This window comes from Aureobasidium melanogenum (genome assembly GCF_000721775.1).
Source record: "Aureobasidium melanogenum CBS 110374 unplaced genomic scaffold scaffold_30, whole genome shotgun sequence".
Lineage (NCBI taxonomy): Eukaryota > Fungi > Ascomycota > Dothideomycetes > Dothideales > Saccotheciaceae > Aureobasidium > Aureobasidium melanogenum.
The window spans coordinates 21684-35954 of NW_024470082.1; the positions used below are offsets into that span (position 1 = coordinate 21684).

A 14271-nucleotide genomic window follows, 5' to 3' on the forward strand; every position below is an offset into this window, starting at 1 on the left:
CCCTACTATTTCGATTCGGTATCAACAACATGTTGCTTGCGCTGGCACTCTTTGTCATCTATCTTATCCAGCATGCAATTGCGATCCCATGGCTTTCCCAAGATTCCTCGCAGATCAAAGACGATCACATCAACGCAATGATCTACCGTGGCACAAATGGGTGTGAGGGATGCTCAGAGTCTGTCCAAGCCTTGCTGGAATCTGCTTACCCTGATATCAACATCACTTTCGCTGGACCGGACGAGGAGGTCAAGATCAATGCGGACACACTTCGCGGTATGGACATGTTTGTTCAGCCGGGCGGTCCGGGTCAGTACCTCTCCGCTCTTGTTGTCATATCTCCTATTAAGACTGGCCAGATCTGGATGAAGCGTGGGAAGAGGCAAAGCAGTATGCCTCTGATGTGCGCGACTTCGTTGCCAATGGTGGCTGGTATCTAGGGTTCTGCCTGGGAGCTTACCTTGCAGGTCCGACGAAAGGGTTCGATCTTCTCTCTGAAGGAGTCAGAGTTACGCGAGAGATCAAAAGGCCGCACAGTCAGGTGCGCAGTATGAAGGACACTGTCATTCAGGTGGACTGGTCTTTCACGACAGGAAAGAATCGAGGCACGACCGAACGCAAACGATGGCTATATTTCCAGGATGGCGCAGCATTCATCTTGCCCAATGGCTCATCAACCACAGTGCTTGCACGCTACTCTCATAATCGTGATGTAGCCTCGACTCTGAATCCGTTCGGCAAAGGATGGGTTGCAAACGTCGGCCCTCATCCAGAGGCTGACCAAAGCTGGTGTACGACATGTCTCAGAACGTGCATTGCATTTCAATTGAAACTGACCAAGTCTACAGATGAACTTGTCAATGTGAAGAATCCAGACGGTATTAGAACCGACGTTGGAGTCGATTTTGTCAGAGCTGCATTAAATGCCGCTTCCAAAAACACCGCCGATCCAAGAATGGCCAGGTTGACAGCTTTGAGAGATTTGATTGCCGCAGGCAACTTATAGATCAGATCCGGCGAATTCTCCTTTTGCCATGCAGTGGTTTGGTACAACAAGTGTATTTCGCTTCACAATCAGTATAGTATGCGGTATCACGGGGAAGGCTTCAATACATAGATGGGACTCGACAGCACTCGCGGAATCATAAGAACAGCGTGAACGCCATGGATCGAACGATGTCCATTACCGCACTTGTCTCAAGGCGGATCCGATTGTTGTGCCATCCCTTGTCTATGACTCCACTGTAATATGACTGCCAAGTCTGCTACATCAGTTCGAGCCATGCTGAGTTGTCATTTACTCAGCCACACTGGATCATTGGGGCGGTGGCCGGACGGCCGTTTCTCTAGTACGAGGCTACTTGGAAGTTCGTATTTCATCTTTCTAGCTTTTACATCTTCTACTCTTCCTTAACTCATCGAAGTCGAATGAATGTATGCTGCACTTGACAGCTAGCCTTTGTCTCAGCTCTTGCCGTCAAGAAGTGAGAACACGCAAGCATGCCTGTACCAGTCCGTATGAGAGCTCGTGCACCGCATAATAGAAGCCGCACAGGTTGCATGACTTGCCGGTAAGTCAAAAGGGCTTCGCTAGAAGTCACTGCCATTTACTTCGTTCTGACATTTTTACAGCGCTCGTCGTGTAAAATGCGATGAGACGTTAGATGAGACGTTACCGACCTGTCAACGCTGCATGAGAAGCAATCGGACTTGCAATGGTTACAAAGATCCACAAGGGTGCGTCAAAGCATTACGCAGCATTTTCCCCCGACCGAAACTATTATCCATCGACTTAGATGAACACGAAACCATCGCTCTTGACTTTTTCCGCCGCATCACCGTACAGCAACTACCATGTGCTTCTGCTTTCGAGACACCTTGGGAGTCGATAACTCTACACCTGACGACTCAACAACCAGCAGTCGCTGCGGCAGCATGCGCATGCGCTGCCATACATCGCGCGATCACCGATGATGAAGACTGTGAGCAATACGCATATGCTTTGCAGCAATACAACAAATCTCTAGCTTTGCTCTCGAAGCACATCGGCAACATCTCGACCAAAGCACGAGACGAAGATATAGTCATTGTTCTCATCGTATGCCTGTTATATTTCACCATTGAAGTCTTTTCTGGAAATGATGCCAAAGCTTCAATGCATCTACATACCGGACTGCGGATTATCCACGAAAGACTGTCTTACGAACCACAAGACCCGGATCCTGTTCGTAGAATCATTTTTGTGGATTGCCTTCCCCAGAGCGTATGCAAGATCCTCATCCAGGCATTCATCCGGCTGGACTCTGATATCACATTAATAGGCCGTGACGACCCGTAAGCCAAAGGTTTCTCGTGTATACGTAAAGGACGCACTTCTGACCTATCTAGCTTCCTGACTCCAATCTGTAGAAGTCCTATGCCTCCAAGATTCTCTAGCGTTGACGAAGCAAGCCTCTTACTAGAGGTCATTACCTCGAACATATTCGAGGTCTACGACAAGTTATATTTGCACACCTACGACGCTCTAAGCAAAAGAATGAACTTGGGTTGTGTCGATTTCGATCAGCAAACATGTCTTGTCCAGGCCTCTCTACGGACAACGGATCTTAACTACGACCTAATGAAATCCATAGAAGAGACCAGAGGCTCGCTTCATGCTTGGTCTGTGGCTTTTAGAGGAATCAACCGAACAAGCTCAGATCTCGTGGCGCACATGTCTGTTCAGATCTTCTACTTCTGCGTATCGATCTGGAACGAGACATGGCGCGACGCGGGCGCGTGTTGTATCGACCGATTTGAGCCCCAATTCGAGTATTTCACTACTCTGTGCGAGCATTACATCCGGCTTCATACTATGATGACGCCAATTCGTAGTGACTTTGTCACTTATGAGGGCAGTACGGATTATATTCGCACACCTCCCGCCTTCTCCATCGGTTCCGGTCTTGTGACGTGCTTGGTTGCTATTGTTGAGAAGTGCCGCACTTCTTCTATTCGCCGGCGTTGTATCGCTTCATTAAGCAAGGTCAACCTAGGTGGTGTCTTTGATACGAAGTATCTTATTGCCTATCTAGAAGCCATTGTCAAATATGAGGAAGACGCGACCCTAGTTCTAAATCCAACAATGGACCGAGAACGTTGCGCCAGCATTCAAGCGCGCGACGTCCCCGAAGCCGCTAGATTTCTAGAAGTCATCATGTCGCCCTCTCAGCACCGCTCCGACTTCGACTTTTACAAGACAAATCAGGTCAATTCGGTGTACGTGACTAAGAATGGGAGTGGGATCTACAATGAGCTGCAGCCCGGAAAGGTTACAGCTTGTGTTACTCGAGCAAAAGACACGAGCTCGGCTGGCAAACTCATTGCTACGATTGATTGAAGCAATCAGGGAAGAACAATCTCCATGAGACCGAGTAGAAGAAAGACAATCAGCAGATACAACTTAAACATTGCGATATATGTATGGTTTGTCTACTATTTTGAACTTACGAGGGCCACAAACAACACAAACCTTGGAAAGTTCAAGCATCGGGACTAGTGACAAATCACCTCTGAATGATACTAGCCGGGTTTTCTGAAAGTAGCTCTGAACACCTACTTTATTGTTGGAGATCGACTTCCTGAAAGCGGCTGGCGTTAAGCCAATATGCCCTCAAGCGTACTTGACCAAGTGCGAGTCACATTCGCCGATAGTCTCTACTTCTTCCATGTTCTTCAGCGCTTTGGATACTTCCCTGCGAACAACTTCGTGGATTCTTTGATCCTCAACCCTCTCCATAACCTGAATGAAAGCTGCTTTCCACACCTCCCAGTTCTCTAGGTTCCATAACCATCCTTCCAGTCGCACCAAAACCGCTTGATCGTCGTCCTCTGTGTGCATTCGACTCCTCCGAGCAGTCTGTCCTTCCTCGAGACCATCCGGAGATGTCTCCGGCTGCGAATAGCTCTCGCAAACACAGCAAGCTCGCCAGACCCATGAAGCATGATATTTGGGTACAAACCATTGAGCCGCAGCAAGGCTTTGGCCAGCCAGGTGTCCAGAACAGCCTATCGTGCTTTCATCAAGTGCGCGATATCTTGGCAGCAGGTTCTGCAAAGGACTCTGCCGGCCCAAACGTTCAATACCCTGGGTTGCTATTTTGGCAGAAAAGTATGATAGATTTCTCCATCTCTGTTGCTCATGACTGCCACACTTTTCCGCTCCTGTCCATGGGTCACCAAGTTCTGCCAACCAACTCCAATTTGATGCGAAGGCCAATGGTTTTAGGCTTTCCCAGAGAGGCACGGATGAGCTGAGATTTGTTGAACCATCGAATTTAGACTGTGTCTCGTCCATAGAGTCGTTGGCCACGTAGGGTATCTGCCGCTTTTCGACCTCGAGGAAGCTCTTGATCATTTCGAAGAGTCTGCGGTGCACGGTACTAGATGGTGGAAACGATGAGGCACAACTGCCTATCAAGACAGCGACCAGTACGGTATGGGTCCGGTACGGCCTGTCTTCGTGATGTAGCTCGACGTAGGCTTTGTTTCTCCACGCCTCGCTTGCTAACTCATCTGTGATTTTCTGAGCGGCGGCGAAGGGACTGAGATGGCCCTCTGCACAAGCCACCACGAGTTGTTCGAAGAATTCGATTTCTTCTGGGTCTGCCGTCCAAGAGGCATCGACTTGGAAAGTATAGGGTAATTTGTCGTCCATGGTAGATCGCTGTCTCTCAAATCTCTGTCAATACAATGGAGAGTTGAGATAGGGTCAGCTTCTGAGCATGGCTTACCTCTTGTTATAAAGGTCGACAAGCAATTGTAACTCAAATGAAGTTACGTCAGTTCATGTAGACTTCCTGTGACTCGCCTTCGGGCGCGATCAAAACAGACGCCAAGGGATGAAGGCTCTGTAACGTCCATCATGCTGCTGCCGCGTCGGCCGCACAGATCAGATTAACACGAGATGATACAAGCGGGGCACTTTTAAGCTTCGCCACAAGACGGATTAAGGTTTAGCACCCATAGCGTAGTGGAGATGTCAACGAAGCCATAAACACACGACGCCTACCGTTCTCCCAGCATTGATTTGATTGGTCAATTTTCGACCGCCGTTGAGTTCGACGTACGATAAATTTTCACTGCCTCAGTACGATATGTTGCTGCCTACCAACCTGGACATCGCTATGCCAAAACCGGCCACAGCGCCCACACGGTACTTCATCTGTGATGAAATGACTGTAGAATAACGAAAATGCCAAGAACATAGACCCTGGCAGTCATATCGCTCCTGAACGAGCAGGGATTATGTCTTTCTTTTCTCCATAGATAGTCAAAGCATATCTCAGTGAGGCAACACATCAACGACTAAGAGATCACCACCATCCGTATCTAGATATCAATCCCAACAAGTCCATCCGGGAAATGCAGGCCTCACGCACCTTGGACACCAGGATCGACATAGCAATTCCTTCTCCTCTTCATCCACAAGCACCGCCCGAAGAGTTTCTAGATCTTCTCAAACACATAGAGGCCGAGATCTCTTCTCTCTATTCAATCTCGGAAGCAAGAAGCCCAGATGAATCACCCCCACCCCTCTCTCCAAGAGCCTATCTAAAGGTCTATACCCGCGTTCACGAATACGATATTGCAACAAGAGCGCAAGACACTGGTGTACCCGACAAGCATTTGCATCACTGGCTGAACTCCTCAATCAGAGGCTACTGCATGGAAATGCGAGAGCGCATATTCCAAGACCACGGCAACAGCATGGAAGGTACACAGACTTCGTTCTCCCGCAATCTGTTAGCCGCGTACATGTCCTGCTATCGCAAGTTCTGCAGACTGGCCACATTCGTGGGCAACCTATTGCGGAGCTGGGAGAGGCATGGATTGCGCAGAGAACAGGGTGAGAAGACCTACGTGCCTTCTGTCGAAGGCATGCATCAAATAGTGTGGAAAGAAGAGGTGCTAGGTGTTGATACGCAGGAAACATTGCCGGAAGATGGATTGAGAGACCTGAAAGATGCCATTGCGGTATTGATGGAAATAGACGCGGAGACAAGAGAGCAGGACTCAGACCTTATTGAGAATGTCATTGAGTCTTTGTCTGTTCTTGGCTTCACAGTCAAGAGTTGAGGTTCACAAAGATCATGGAGCTGATTCGGCTGTAAAAACTGCTTGTATCGTCATCCCTCGCTTGCTGGTCAGAGGGTGCCAAATCATCTGGAGGGATCCAAACGAATTGAGCCCGAATCATAAGGGAGCACGTGAGAGATTTCAACATCTATTACTCGATACATGATATACTCTAGCAAATAAAAACTGACACTTTGAATCTGAACCAGCAAATTCACAACGCAAAAGCAATAAGACTTACCTATGTACCTATTTTTTCCAGATCCTACGTCGTATGAAGGATGAGATCTCTCCAATCACTTGTGAAGAACGCCTTCTTCTCATGATGGTCTCGAACGTACTCGATCACAGTATTCATGGGAAACTTACCGTAGAGGCCGAGATCAAACTTGTGCCTGACCTTGTCTCTCACGTTCGCTGCCCTTCTGTAGTCGGCGTTGTTGAGGATCAAGGTTGCAGGCACCCTGCTCTCTTTCAAAGGATCGAAATGAGCACATTCGGCTTGCAGCTCAGCCGCGATATTTGATATATGCGGTTGCTCAATCGTGGACTTGAGGTCTTTGACGGGCACGGAGACATTTTTGTAGTGAGCGAAGGTATCTTTGTGGTAGCCACCGACATGATGCAAAATTGAGAGAATGGTGTACTGGTTGTGAGGTTGATCCCAACGCTTCCTCGTCCAGTTATGGATGTGATGAAGATCTTTCTCATAACAAAGCTCGGTAAGGATGCAGCATAAGTCTATCCAAGCCACCTGTTCGTTGGGGTCGAGAGTACTAGCGTGGGAACGAAACACTATTGTGGGCTTTTTCATACAGTGACTGACGTACTCGGGATTGTATGCGATGAGATTCTCGTCCCAAACGCGAGAGACATCCAGGGCAGTGTTTTGGTGTGAGATAAGCTCGTTGTCAATGATCTTCTGCAGCTGGATCCTATTGAGCTCTCCCTTAAGATAGAGTCGCAAGAAAGTCCTGACGTCGTAGCCGGTGGTGATTTTCTGGAGCTTCAGATAAGCCATGTTGATGCTTGACATAGGCTTGCACGCCTCTCCGGCCTCCTCTTGTATGGTGTTCTTGTCATCCGAGACGTATCCATAGAGCTTGGGCTTGCTAGCCATCGGGGCTGGCTCGCCTCTCACACCACCGCCAATTCTTGGTGTCATGTTGATAGCATCGAGTTGTCTTTCGAAGGCAGTGAAGATGGCCATCAGGCTTCTGGCAACATCCATGTGAACACCGTGATGATTGTTTCCGACGTAAACTTTGAAGTTTGTAAACTCATTGGTTAGGACTCTGTAGTTCGGCTTCTTGGCTAGCGTCTTTAGTGCATCGTTCACAGCTTTCAATTCGACAGACCAGTGGTGCTGAGCACGTCTTTCGTGGTGGTTGTGATAGATCCAATTTCCGTCGATGGGGCTTGCGAACTTGTCTCCAGGACAGTTGGTTTTGTTGTGAAACTTGAAGATACGACTGACGGCCTGGAGACCGACAACATAGTATCTTTCTGTCAGAGCCTCAAATTCATCGTCATGGAGGTGAGCATCAGGGTCAATATCTATCTGCCAGTACCTGTTTCGTGACTTGTCGCCTCGATCTTGTGTTGATACAGGAAGCTTATACTCATGTGGTCCGCTGCAATAAGCACATTCGGTGTCCTGGAAGGTCGTATTTACGAGAGCGTCACGAACGATATCCTTAGCTGTGCTTTCAATGTCAGCGTTGACGAGATCGTAGCGAGGAAATAGCAACACGAAGCTGACTTTACAGCCTAGAGTCAGTGTTTCAAGGTTTCTTGGAGGATTTGTTGGCTTTCTAGCTGTGGCTTCATCAAGAGCCTGAGCTAAAGCTTTTGTTGGGTGAAATTTGGGTGATGGAGACATTGTTGGAGTTTTTTCGGTTATGGAAAAATTTTAGAAGGCCAAAGGATACGTCCGTCGCTGCTTGATCAGGGTTTTTAAAGTAAGTTGATCTGCGTCGATACACGATACTACAAAGAGTACAAAGAGAGCCGTCAAGGACCGAAAGATCATCCCTATTCCCAAACAAAAGCAAGACAATCCCATTCATCTCCAAAAGAGTTGCGTGCTCTGGTCTTTGTTGTACAACGCGGCACTGCTTTGAGAAGCTGCAGAGAGGCTCTTGTTTGGCATACCAAGTCTTTGTCGCCACCTACCTGATACAAAGGCTTGCTGATGGCCGAGATAGATGAGCTTTGATTCCTTATTCTACGAACAATGACTTGGTTGAACCGCAAAAAGACTAAATCCAACATACGACCCAACCTTTTGGTGCCCCTTCTCTGGTCAGAACCCTACCAAGAAACATCACTTACAAAAACAGCCCGGAGCAACAGCGGTCTTCCAAACCATACCCCAAAAAACGACAATCAGCAACTGTACGAAGATGTCCGACATTTCTGAGCCTCAGCACCTCGGTATCATCAGTCAATGTTATGATCAGACCTTCAAGAGCTTCTACCAGCACGAGAGGGATCTGACTGAGGGAGGGCAGGGATCAGTCAGTTTGGCCTGCGTTAGGGCTACTGGTAAAATAGTCGTCATCAAGCGTCTGAAGCTCGCTCCCAATACTGACCTAAGAACCGTCCCTGAACTCATTATGCTCGACCGTGTACAGAAAATTGGTCCCCACCCAAACATAGTTCAGTATCTTCAAGTCTGGAATACCCCTGCTGCTCCTGGTGAGTGCCCTACTAGCAGAATCATCCTTCCTTATATCGTTGGTGGCGACCTTAGTAACTTCAAAAAACAGTTTGTGAAAATGACGTGCAAGGTTCCTGAAGCTTTCATCTTCCACGCTTCCAAACAAATGGTTGCTGGCTTTAGCTTTCTTCACGAGAATGGCATCTCTCACCGCGACATCAAGCCTCAGAACATCATGGTTGATCCTGTTAACTTTGGAGATCCGGCTCTTTTTCCCAATCTCAAGATCATTGATTTTGGCATTGCTGCTGAGACTACTTTGGACCACGAGACTTTTGACGGAACCCCAAAATATCAACCTCCAGAGGCTCCCATCGCTGGTGCGAAAGCTGATGTCTTTGCCATTGGTGCTATCATTCACTTTCTCGCCACCGGTAGCGCAACAAAAGCTGATTGTCCGAAGGATATTGCCGATGACAAGGTCAGTGATCACTACCGCAATGCTCCGATTAACATTCTCCGCCTGGTCAATCCTGATGATCATGACTTTGCCTTTGGCTCTTTGACTCTCACTGAAGCTCAAAACTTGACTTTTGACTCTGGTAAGCCCCTCCCTCGTGCTGGTTTCTATTCTCCTCTTCTTGAGCACTACATGAGTCGCGCTCTTGACACCAATCCCTACACTAGAATCACTCTCCCAAGGTTGGCTGGTACCATGTTCGATGATGCTGACAGACAGATCAACTTCTACAAGGCTTGGTTCAAAAAGTGCAGGGCTGAAGGTATTCGAGCTACACTCAACATCGCTATGATTGAGCCCTACACTGGCTGGACTCCTGGACTGACTGACTCTTTGGCAAGTGAAGCATCCAGGCTGGCTCTGGATGGTTGATTTATACGGTAAGCTTTTTGATCACGACGGCGTTGAGGTAGGTTCACTATTTCCTGTAATAATCTTAATATACTTTTTTTTCTCTGAAATCTTCTCTTCCCCTGTATCTATCATTCCATGAGATTCTTGATCAATATACCTCACATAGCTACTGTTGTCTTCTAGAGCCGTCCCGAGGTGCTCTCATTCGTACCTTCCACCTGCACGTTGATCTTTGATCAAACCACACTATTCTTTCTTGCCTTTATCTTTTTTACAAGCGTCAAAACCAATCTCGAATATATACTGCGATGCCTAGAATCTTTCTCCTGCCAACATACCTAGACATCCTCCGCTACACATGCCCACAGAGCGGAACACCATTTCTTTCCTTAGGCAGGCCCATCCATCTCAATATTACCACATCAAGACACAATGACCACACAAACAACCACAACCCCTTCCCTCCTCACCCAAATCTTCTCCTTCAGCTTCCCCTCCAAACCAAGACCACTTTCAGGATGCAAAATGTCCGGAGCATTGCCCTCCGACGAAACACCACTACACATCCCTGGTGGATTGACCGAAACCAAAGATGAAGACTGGTGTCAGCATGTTTTTTGTTGGATCGAAACTGCATTTGGATTTGAACATTATTGCGGTCGGCATAAGGCCAATGCAGAAGTTGTTGAGATTTTGCTTGGGGAATTGGAACTCTAGGAAATTTTAACTACACTATCTTTTGATACTTGATGTGCATTCGTTCTTGTTGTCTTTGGTTTTCTGTGTGTAGCTGTTTTTGGCGGAGGTGTTCCTCGACCAAATGTTTTGACGATCGGGTTCTGAGCTTGAGCAGGAGATCCCGATCTGAGCGTCTCTTTGCAGATGTAGGTATTGTATGGGCCATGCACTGAACGGAGCCGGTCATCTTGTGAATGCTGCAGATGATGTGAGTGGAAACTTTCGGCCCTTGGACCGACCTGCCACTCATATACGAATACGGATACCCAAGTCTGTTGCTCAACACTGTTGAAGAGACCTTGGGCTTGACTGATACTACCTTTTCTTACACATACTTTGGCCGAGGAGCCTATCGAATCTGTTGATCTTTCCTGTTGCCTATCCCTAGCGAAGACTCCATGAGGGATCAGAGCAGTCACTGAGAACGCCGCGGAAGTATTATACGACGGGCAGCTGAAGTCATAGCCTGCTGCCAGCGTAGCTTTCAAATTTGAACATTAATTCTCAAGAACCTTGAATTGTCTTATTTGGACAGACAGAAACTAGCGAAACGTAGCCACACTCCAGAGACCGCAGTCGCGACAAGTCAGTCTTAAGGCGTCATCCCAGAACAGCAACCTTGTTCTCGGTGAGTCTCTCAACAGCACGGTGTCCTATTTTAGATAGAGATCTGGCCCCAGATTTTCGAAGGTGAGTTCGACCATCAACGTTTCTTTGCGGGGTTGTGTGCCTGAGTGATTTTATGATTAGCTATATGCCCCGCGGAGCTCGTATAGCCATGTCATGAAGGATTCGGGGTGCGAACCTTGACGCGACGACGTCTGATAAGAAGTAGGCACCCCAGGGGCGATTTCTTCCTATCTTGCCGTGTATAACTAGAACCAGAATCGATTCAATTTTTCCATCGTCGAAATTGTACTTCGAAGTCCTATTCTGATTGTCAGTCAGTGACTCCAACAACAAAACAATGTTGACTTCCGTGGCAACCTTCTCGCTTTTGGTCTCTTTGGCCTCCGCTGCTGCGGTCGCAAAATCCCAAAAATTGCTCATTCAGGATGCTTCAGTCCCAGTACTCGACCACATCAACATGACAAGCTTTAAGAAATTCGCCATCGACGATATGAGCGAAGCAAAATTTCGTCTGCACCACCATGCCGTCAAGGCCTTGATCGGCGACGAGTCCTACCTTCTGCTCCGTCAAACCGAATTGCAAGCCAGAGAAAACGAAGTCTGGGAGTGGATCTGGGACCACGACCTGGACTGTGGAGATTGGATGAATGAGGATGAGGATGAGATCGAATCTCACTACCCGGAACGAATTTACTTGTCAGGTCGCCGCATTTTCGACATTGACCCCAAACGAGTACCACAGGATGTGATTGACGGTCTTTTCGCAATCGACAGACGTAAGGGTGAAATCCGCTCACAAATGTACCGCGAGAGTTACTGCAGCCTCAAGGAGACCGCGGACGCATCTGATGCAAAGACTTACGGAGTGGGCAAGGACAAGGACGAGCCAAAATGGAAGATCGACGTCCCTGAAGAGTACTTGCAGTACCAGATCCCTGACAGCATCTTGGAGATCGAAGAAGAGACCCGGGATTTGAAATGGAAGGCTGAGGAAGAGAAGCGCAAGCAGGATATCTTGACTGGCAAAGTTTCTGTCAGGAACATGAAGATGCCTGATCTTACGAAGTGCAAGAAGCTGGAGGAGGATGTCTATTAGGGGTTGCATAGACGATAGTCTTTCCTGTACGGCACTGCATTAATCTGTCCTCCAAATTGATCGATTTTGGCGAAGTAGCTGGTCGATTTCTCAACTTATCTCATCAGTATATTCTGCGAGTGCTGAATTCAGTTATACCTGCTGTATACGGTCGAACCAGATGAAATGGTCGTCTCCTAGTGCTGGCTCAAGAACCATGCCGATCGCAGACACTTGCCCGTCGGGATCGAAGCGAAACTGAATATGGACAACGTCTTCGCCAGTATCATCGGCTAGGTATCCCCGAAAGACAGTGTTGTCACTCACATGTTCAAGAAGCATCGTGAATGGCATTGAGCGATCGCGTCCATCAATGAACAGCAAGCCATCCTTTTCTCGCACCGTCACAATTCGATAACCAGGATTGTGATAATTTCCAAGGTAGACTTCCATCGGAGTTCCAATACTTCCTCTTGATTGGTCTCTGCGGGCAGCATTTCGTTTGAGGTTCTTCTCGCGACGCGCTTCCTGTGCCGTGAATCGTTTCAAGCGCCGGCTCGCAACATCAGTTCGCTCTTCCTTGGGAATGTTCAGGACCTCGTCAACGAGAAAATTCTGGATGACGAACGAGAGGTCAAACGCGGCCTCACTGTTACCAAGAATCACAGCGCCGAATTTGTAGTGAGGTAAGAAGAACATACGGCTTCCATAGCCGGTAATGACACCGTCGTGAGAGACAATCTGTATTCCGCGATAGTAATGGACATCCCATCCCAAAGCATAAGAAGGTGGAGGGTGATCCGAGTTGTTCTTGTGGTCGCCACGTTGATTCTTCGTGATACGGGGCGTCGTAACAGCGTTGTAGATCGCATCCGTGATAAGCTCTGCTCTATTTATCATGGCTCGGATGAATTTGGCAAGATCGTTGACGCTCGTTTGGATCGATCCTGCTCCCTGAGCTTCGGGTGTCTCTTGATGGTAAGTTGCGTGATAAGCACCATCTCGAAAGTAGTATGGCGTGGAAAGTGAGTCTTCTTTTTCACTCGCACACACCTCACTGGGCTGGAGGGACGTCGAGCTCATCTCCAACCTCTGGAAAATCTGGTCATGAAGGAAGATTGAGAAGCTCTTCTGCGATAGAGTTTCAACAAAATAAGTCGCGGCTGTATACATGATGTTGCTGTACTGATAGGTCGACTTCGGTGCCTGGCTCAAAGGAAGATTGCGCAAATTTCTGGTGACTGAACGAGCATTGTCACAATGATTTGAGTGGACGCCAAGAACGCTCAAGTCGTGGCTATCACAATCAGCTGGCGAAGGTCGATCGTAGGAGACAGCACATGCCCTGGTAAGCCTGATCTGTGACTCAAAATGTCTTCGACAGTGACTTCTTTGGTAGCCTCTGGGCTTGATAGCACGAAGTCATTGGTCAATAGTTCGGACATGACCGAGTCCCATTTCAAGTTCGGAAAGTCGTTGCTTTCCACAAGAAGAGCGACTGCTATCGCAGTGAAGGCTTTCGAGCATGAAGCGATATCAAACAGCGTGTCGGTAATGCAAGGCTTTTGGGTCTTGATACAAGCATAGCCGAACGCTTTGGATTGTATCTCTGCTCCATCAATTACCGCTATTGCGAGACCGGGAACATGAAAGCTGTCCATGAGCTGCGAAATATGGCTGGCAGTTTGATGTTCATCTAGCCACGCTGATGCCCTCACGGCGCAGCTACCGGACGCTTCTGATCGCATTTGCGGCTTCAAATCTTCGCATCCGACTTGATCAAATAATAGATCGCCATTTTGTGAGAGGACAAGGGGACTGCGACGCGGGCATGAGGAGGATCGACTATCGGAAGGATTCGTGGCCTCGCTCGCGACAGCTTCGTATTGGTTGCCATTTGATGGCATTCGTGTTGTCAACATTCGCATAAGCACTTGACAGAGCATAATTTGGGCAGCATAACTCATGAGCGCAGCATAATTCTGGCACAGCATAACTTTTGCAGAAATTGCAAACCGGTTCGGAAAAGCGGCCGGTGAACAGCATTCCTCACCTCACGCGATGCCACGTTCCTTGACACTTGACATGCACTCTTGACTACAACGACAACCGCACTCGGTAAATTGCACATAAAGAACGATACAAATTGAGAAAAACAAATCCCCGTCGGTGATG

At 48.1% G+C, this 14271-nt stretch overlaps 8 protein-coding genes across 8 annotated transcripts; 5 read left to right on the plus strand and 3 right to left on the minus strand.

Moving 5' to 3' along the window:
• Window positions 1-137: 137 nt before the first annotated feature.
• M437DRAFT_58821 (uncharacterized protein) lies at window positions 138-1006 on the plus strand (the record flags this gene model as incomplete). The annotated part of the gene is made up of 3 exons (XM_041023462.1): window positions 138-309; window positions 360-791; window positions 849-1006. The coding sequence occupies 3 exons, from the start codon at window positions 138-140 to the stop codon at window positions 1004-1006; spliced, it is 762 nt and encodes a 253-aa protein (XP_040875613.1).
• A 494-nt stretch (window positions 1007-1500) lies between these two features.
• M437DRAFT_69748 (uncharacterized protein) lies at window positions 1501-3379 on the plus strand (the record flags this gene model as incomplete). The annotated part of the gene is made up of 4 exons (XM_041025335.1): window positions 1501-1571; window positions 1633-1982; window positions 2028-2334; window positions 2389-3379. 4 exons carry the CDS (start codon window positions 1501-1503, stop codon window positions 3377-3379), a joined length of 1719 nt encoding a protein of 572 aa, XP_040875614.1.
• Window positions 3380-3652: 273 nt separating this feature from the next.
• On the minus strand, window positions 3653-4696 carry M437DRAFT_58948 (uncharacterized protein; the record flags this gene model as incomplete). The annotated part of the gene is made up of 1 exon (XM_041023492.1): window positions 3653-4696. The coding sequence occupies one exon, from the start codon at window positions 4694-4696 to the stop codon at window positions 3653-3655; it is 1044 nt and encodes a 347-aa protein (XP_040875615.1).
• A 707-nt stretch (window positions 4697-5403) lies between these two features.
• On the plus strand, window positions 5404-6117 carry M437DRAFT_58929 (uncharacterized protein; the record flags this gene model as incomplete). The annotated part of the gene is made up of 1 exon (XM_041023487.1): window positions 5404-6117. The coding sequence occupies one exon, from the start codon at window positions 5404-5406 to the stop codon at window positions 6115-6117; it is 714 nt and encodes a 237-aa protein (XP_040875616.1).
• Window positions 6118-6382: 265 nt separating this feature from the next.
• On the minus strand, window positions 6383-7999 carry M437DRAFT_88363 (uncharacterized protein; the record flags this gene model as incomplete). The annotated part of the gene is made up of 1 exon (XM_041028806.1): window positions 6383-7999. One exon carries the CDS (start codon window positions 7997-7999, stop codon window positions 6383-6385), a length of 1617 nt encoding a protein of 538 aa, XP_040875617.1.
• A 595-nt stretch (window positions 8000-8594) lies between these two features.
• M437DRAFT_29304 (kinase-like protein) lies at window positions 8595-9200 on the plus strand (the record flags this gene model as incomplete). Its single annotated transcript, XM_041019159.1, has 1 exon — window positions 8595-9200. A coding segment is annotated over one exon (606 nt), but the record flags the coding sequence as incomplete, so codon positions are not given.
• Window positions 9201-11358: 2158 nt separating this feature from the next.
• M437DRAFT_58920 (uncharacterized protein) lies at window positions 11359-12117 on the plus strand (the record flags this gene model as incomplete). The annotated part of the gene is made up of 1 exon (XM_041023485.1): window positions 11359-12117. The coding sequence occupies one exon, from the start codon at window positions 11359-11361 to the stop codon at window positions 12115-12117; it is 759 nt and encodes a 252-aa protein (XP_040875619.1).
• Window positions 12118-12258: 141 nt separating this feature from the next.
• M437DRAFT_31852 (beta-lactamase/transpeptidase-like protein) lies at window positions 12259-13775 on the minus strand (the record flags this gene model as incomplete). The annotated part of the gene is made up of 2 exons (XM_041019220.1): window positions 12259-13393; window positions 13432-13775. Coding segments are annotated over 2 exons (1479 nt in total), but the record flags the coding sequence as incomplete, so codon positions are not given.
• Window positions 13776-14271: the final 496 nt, after the last annotated feature.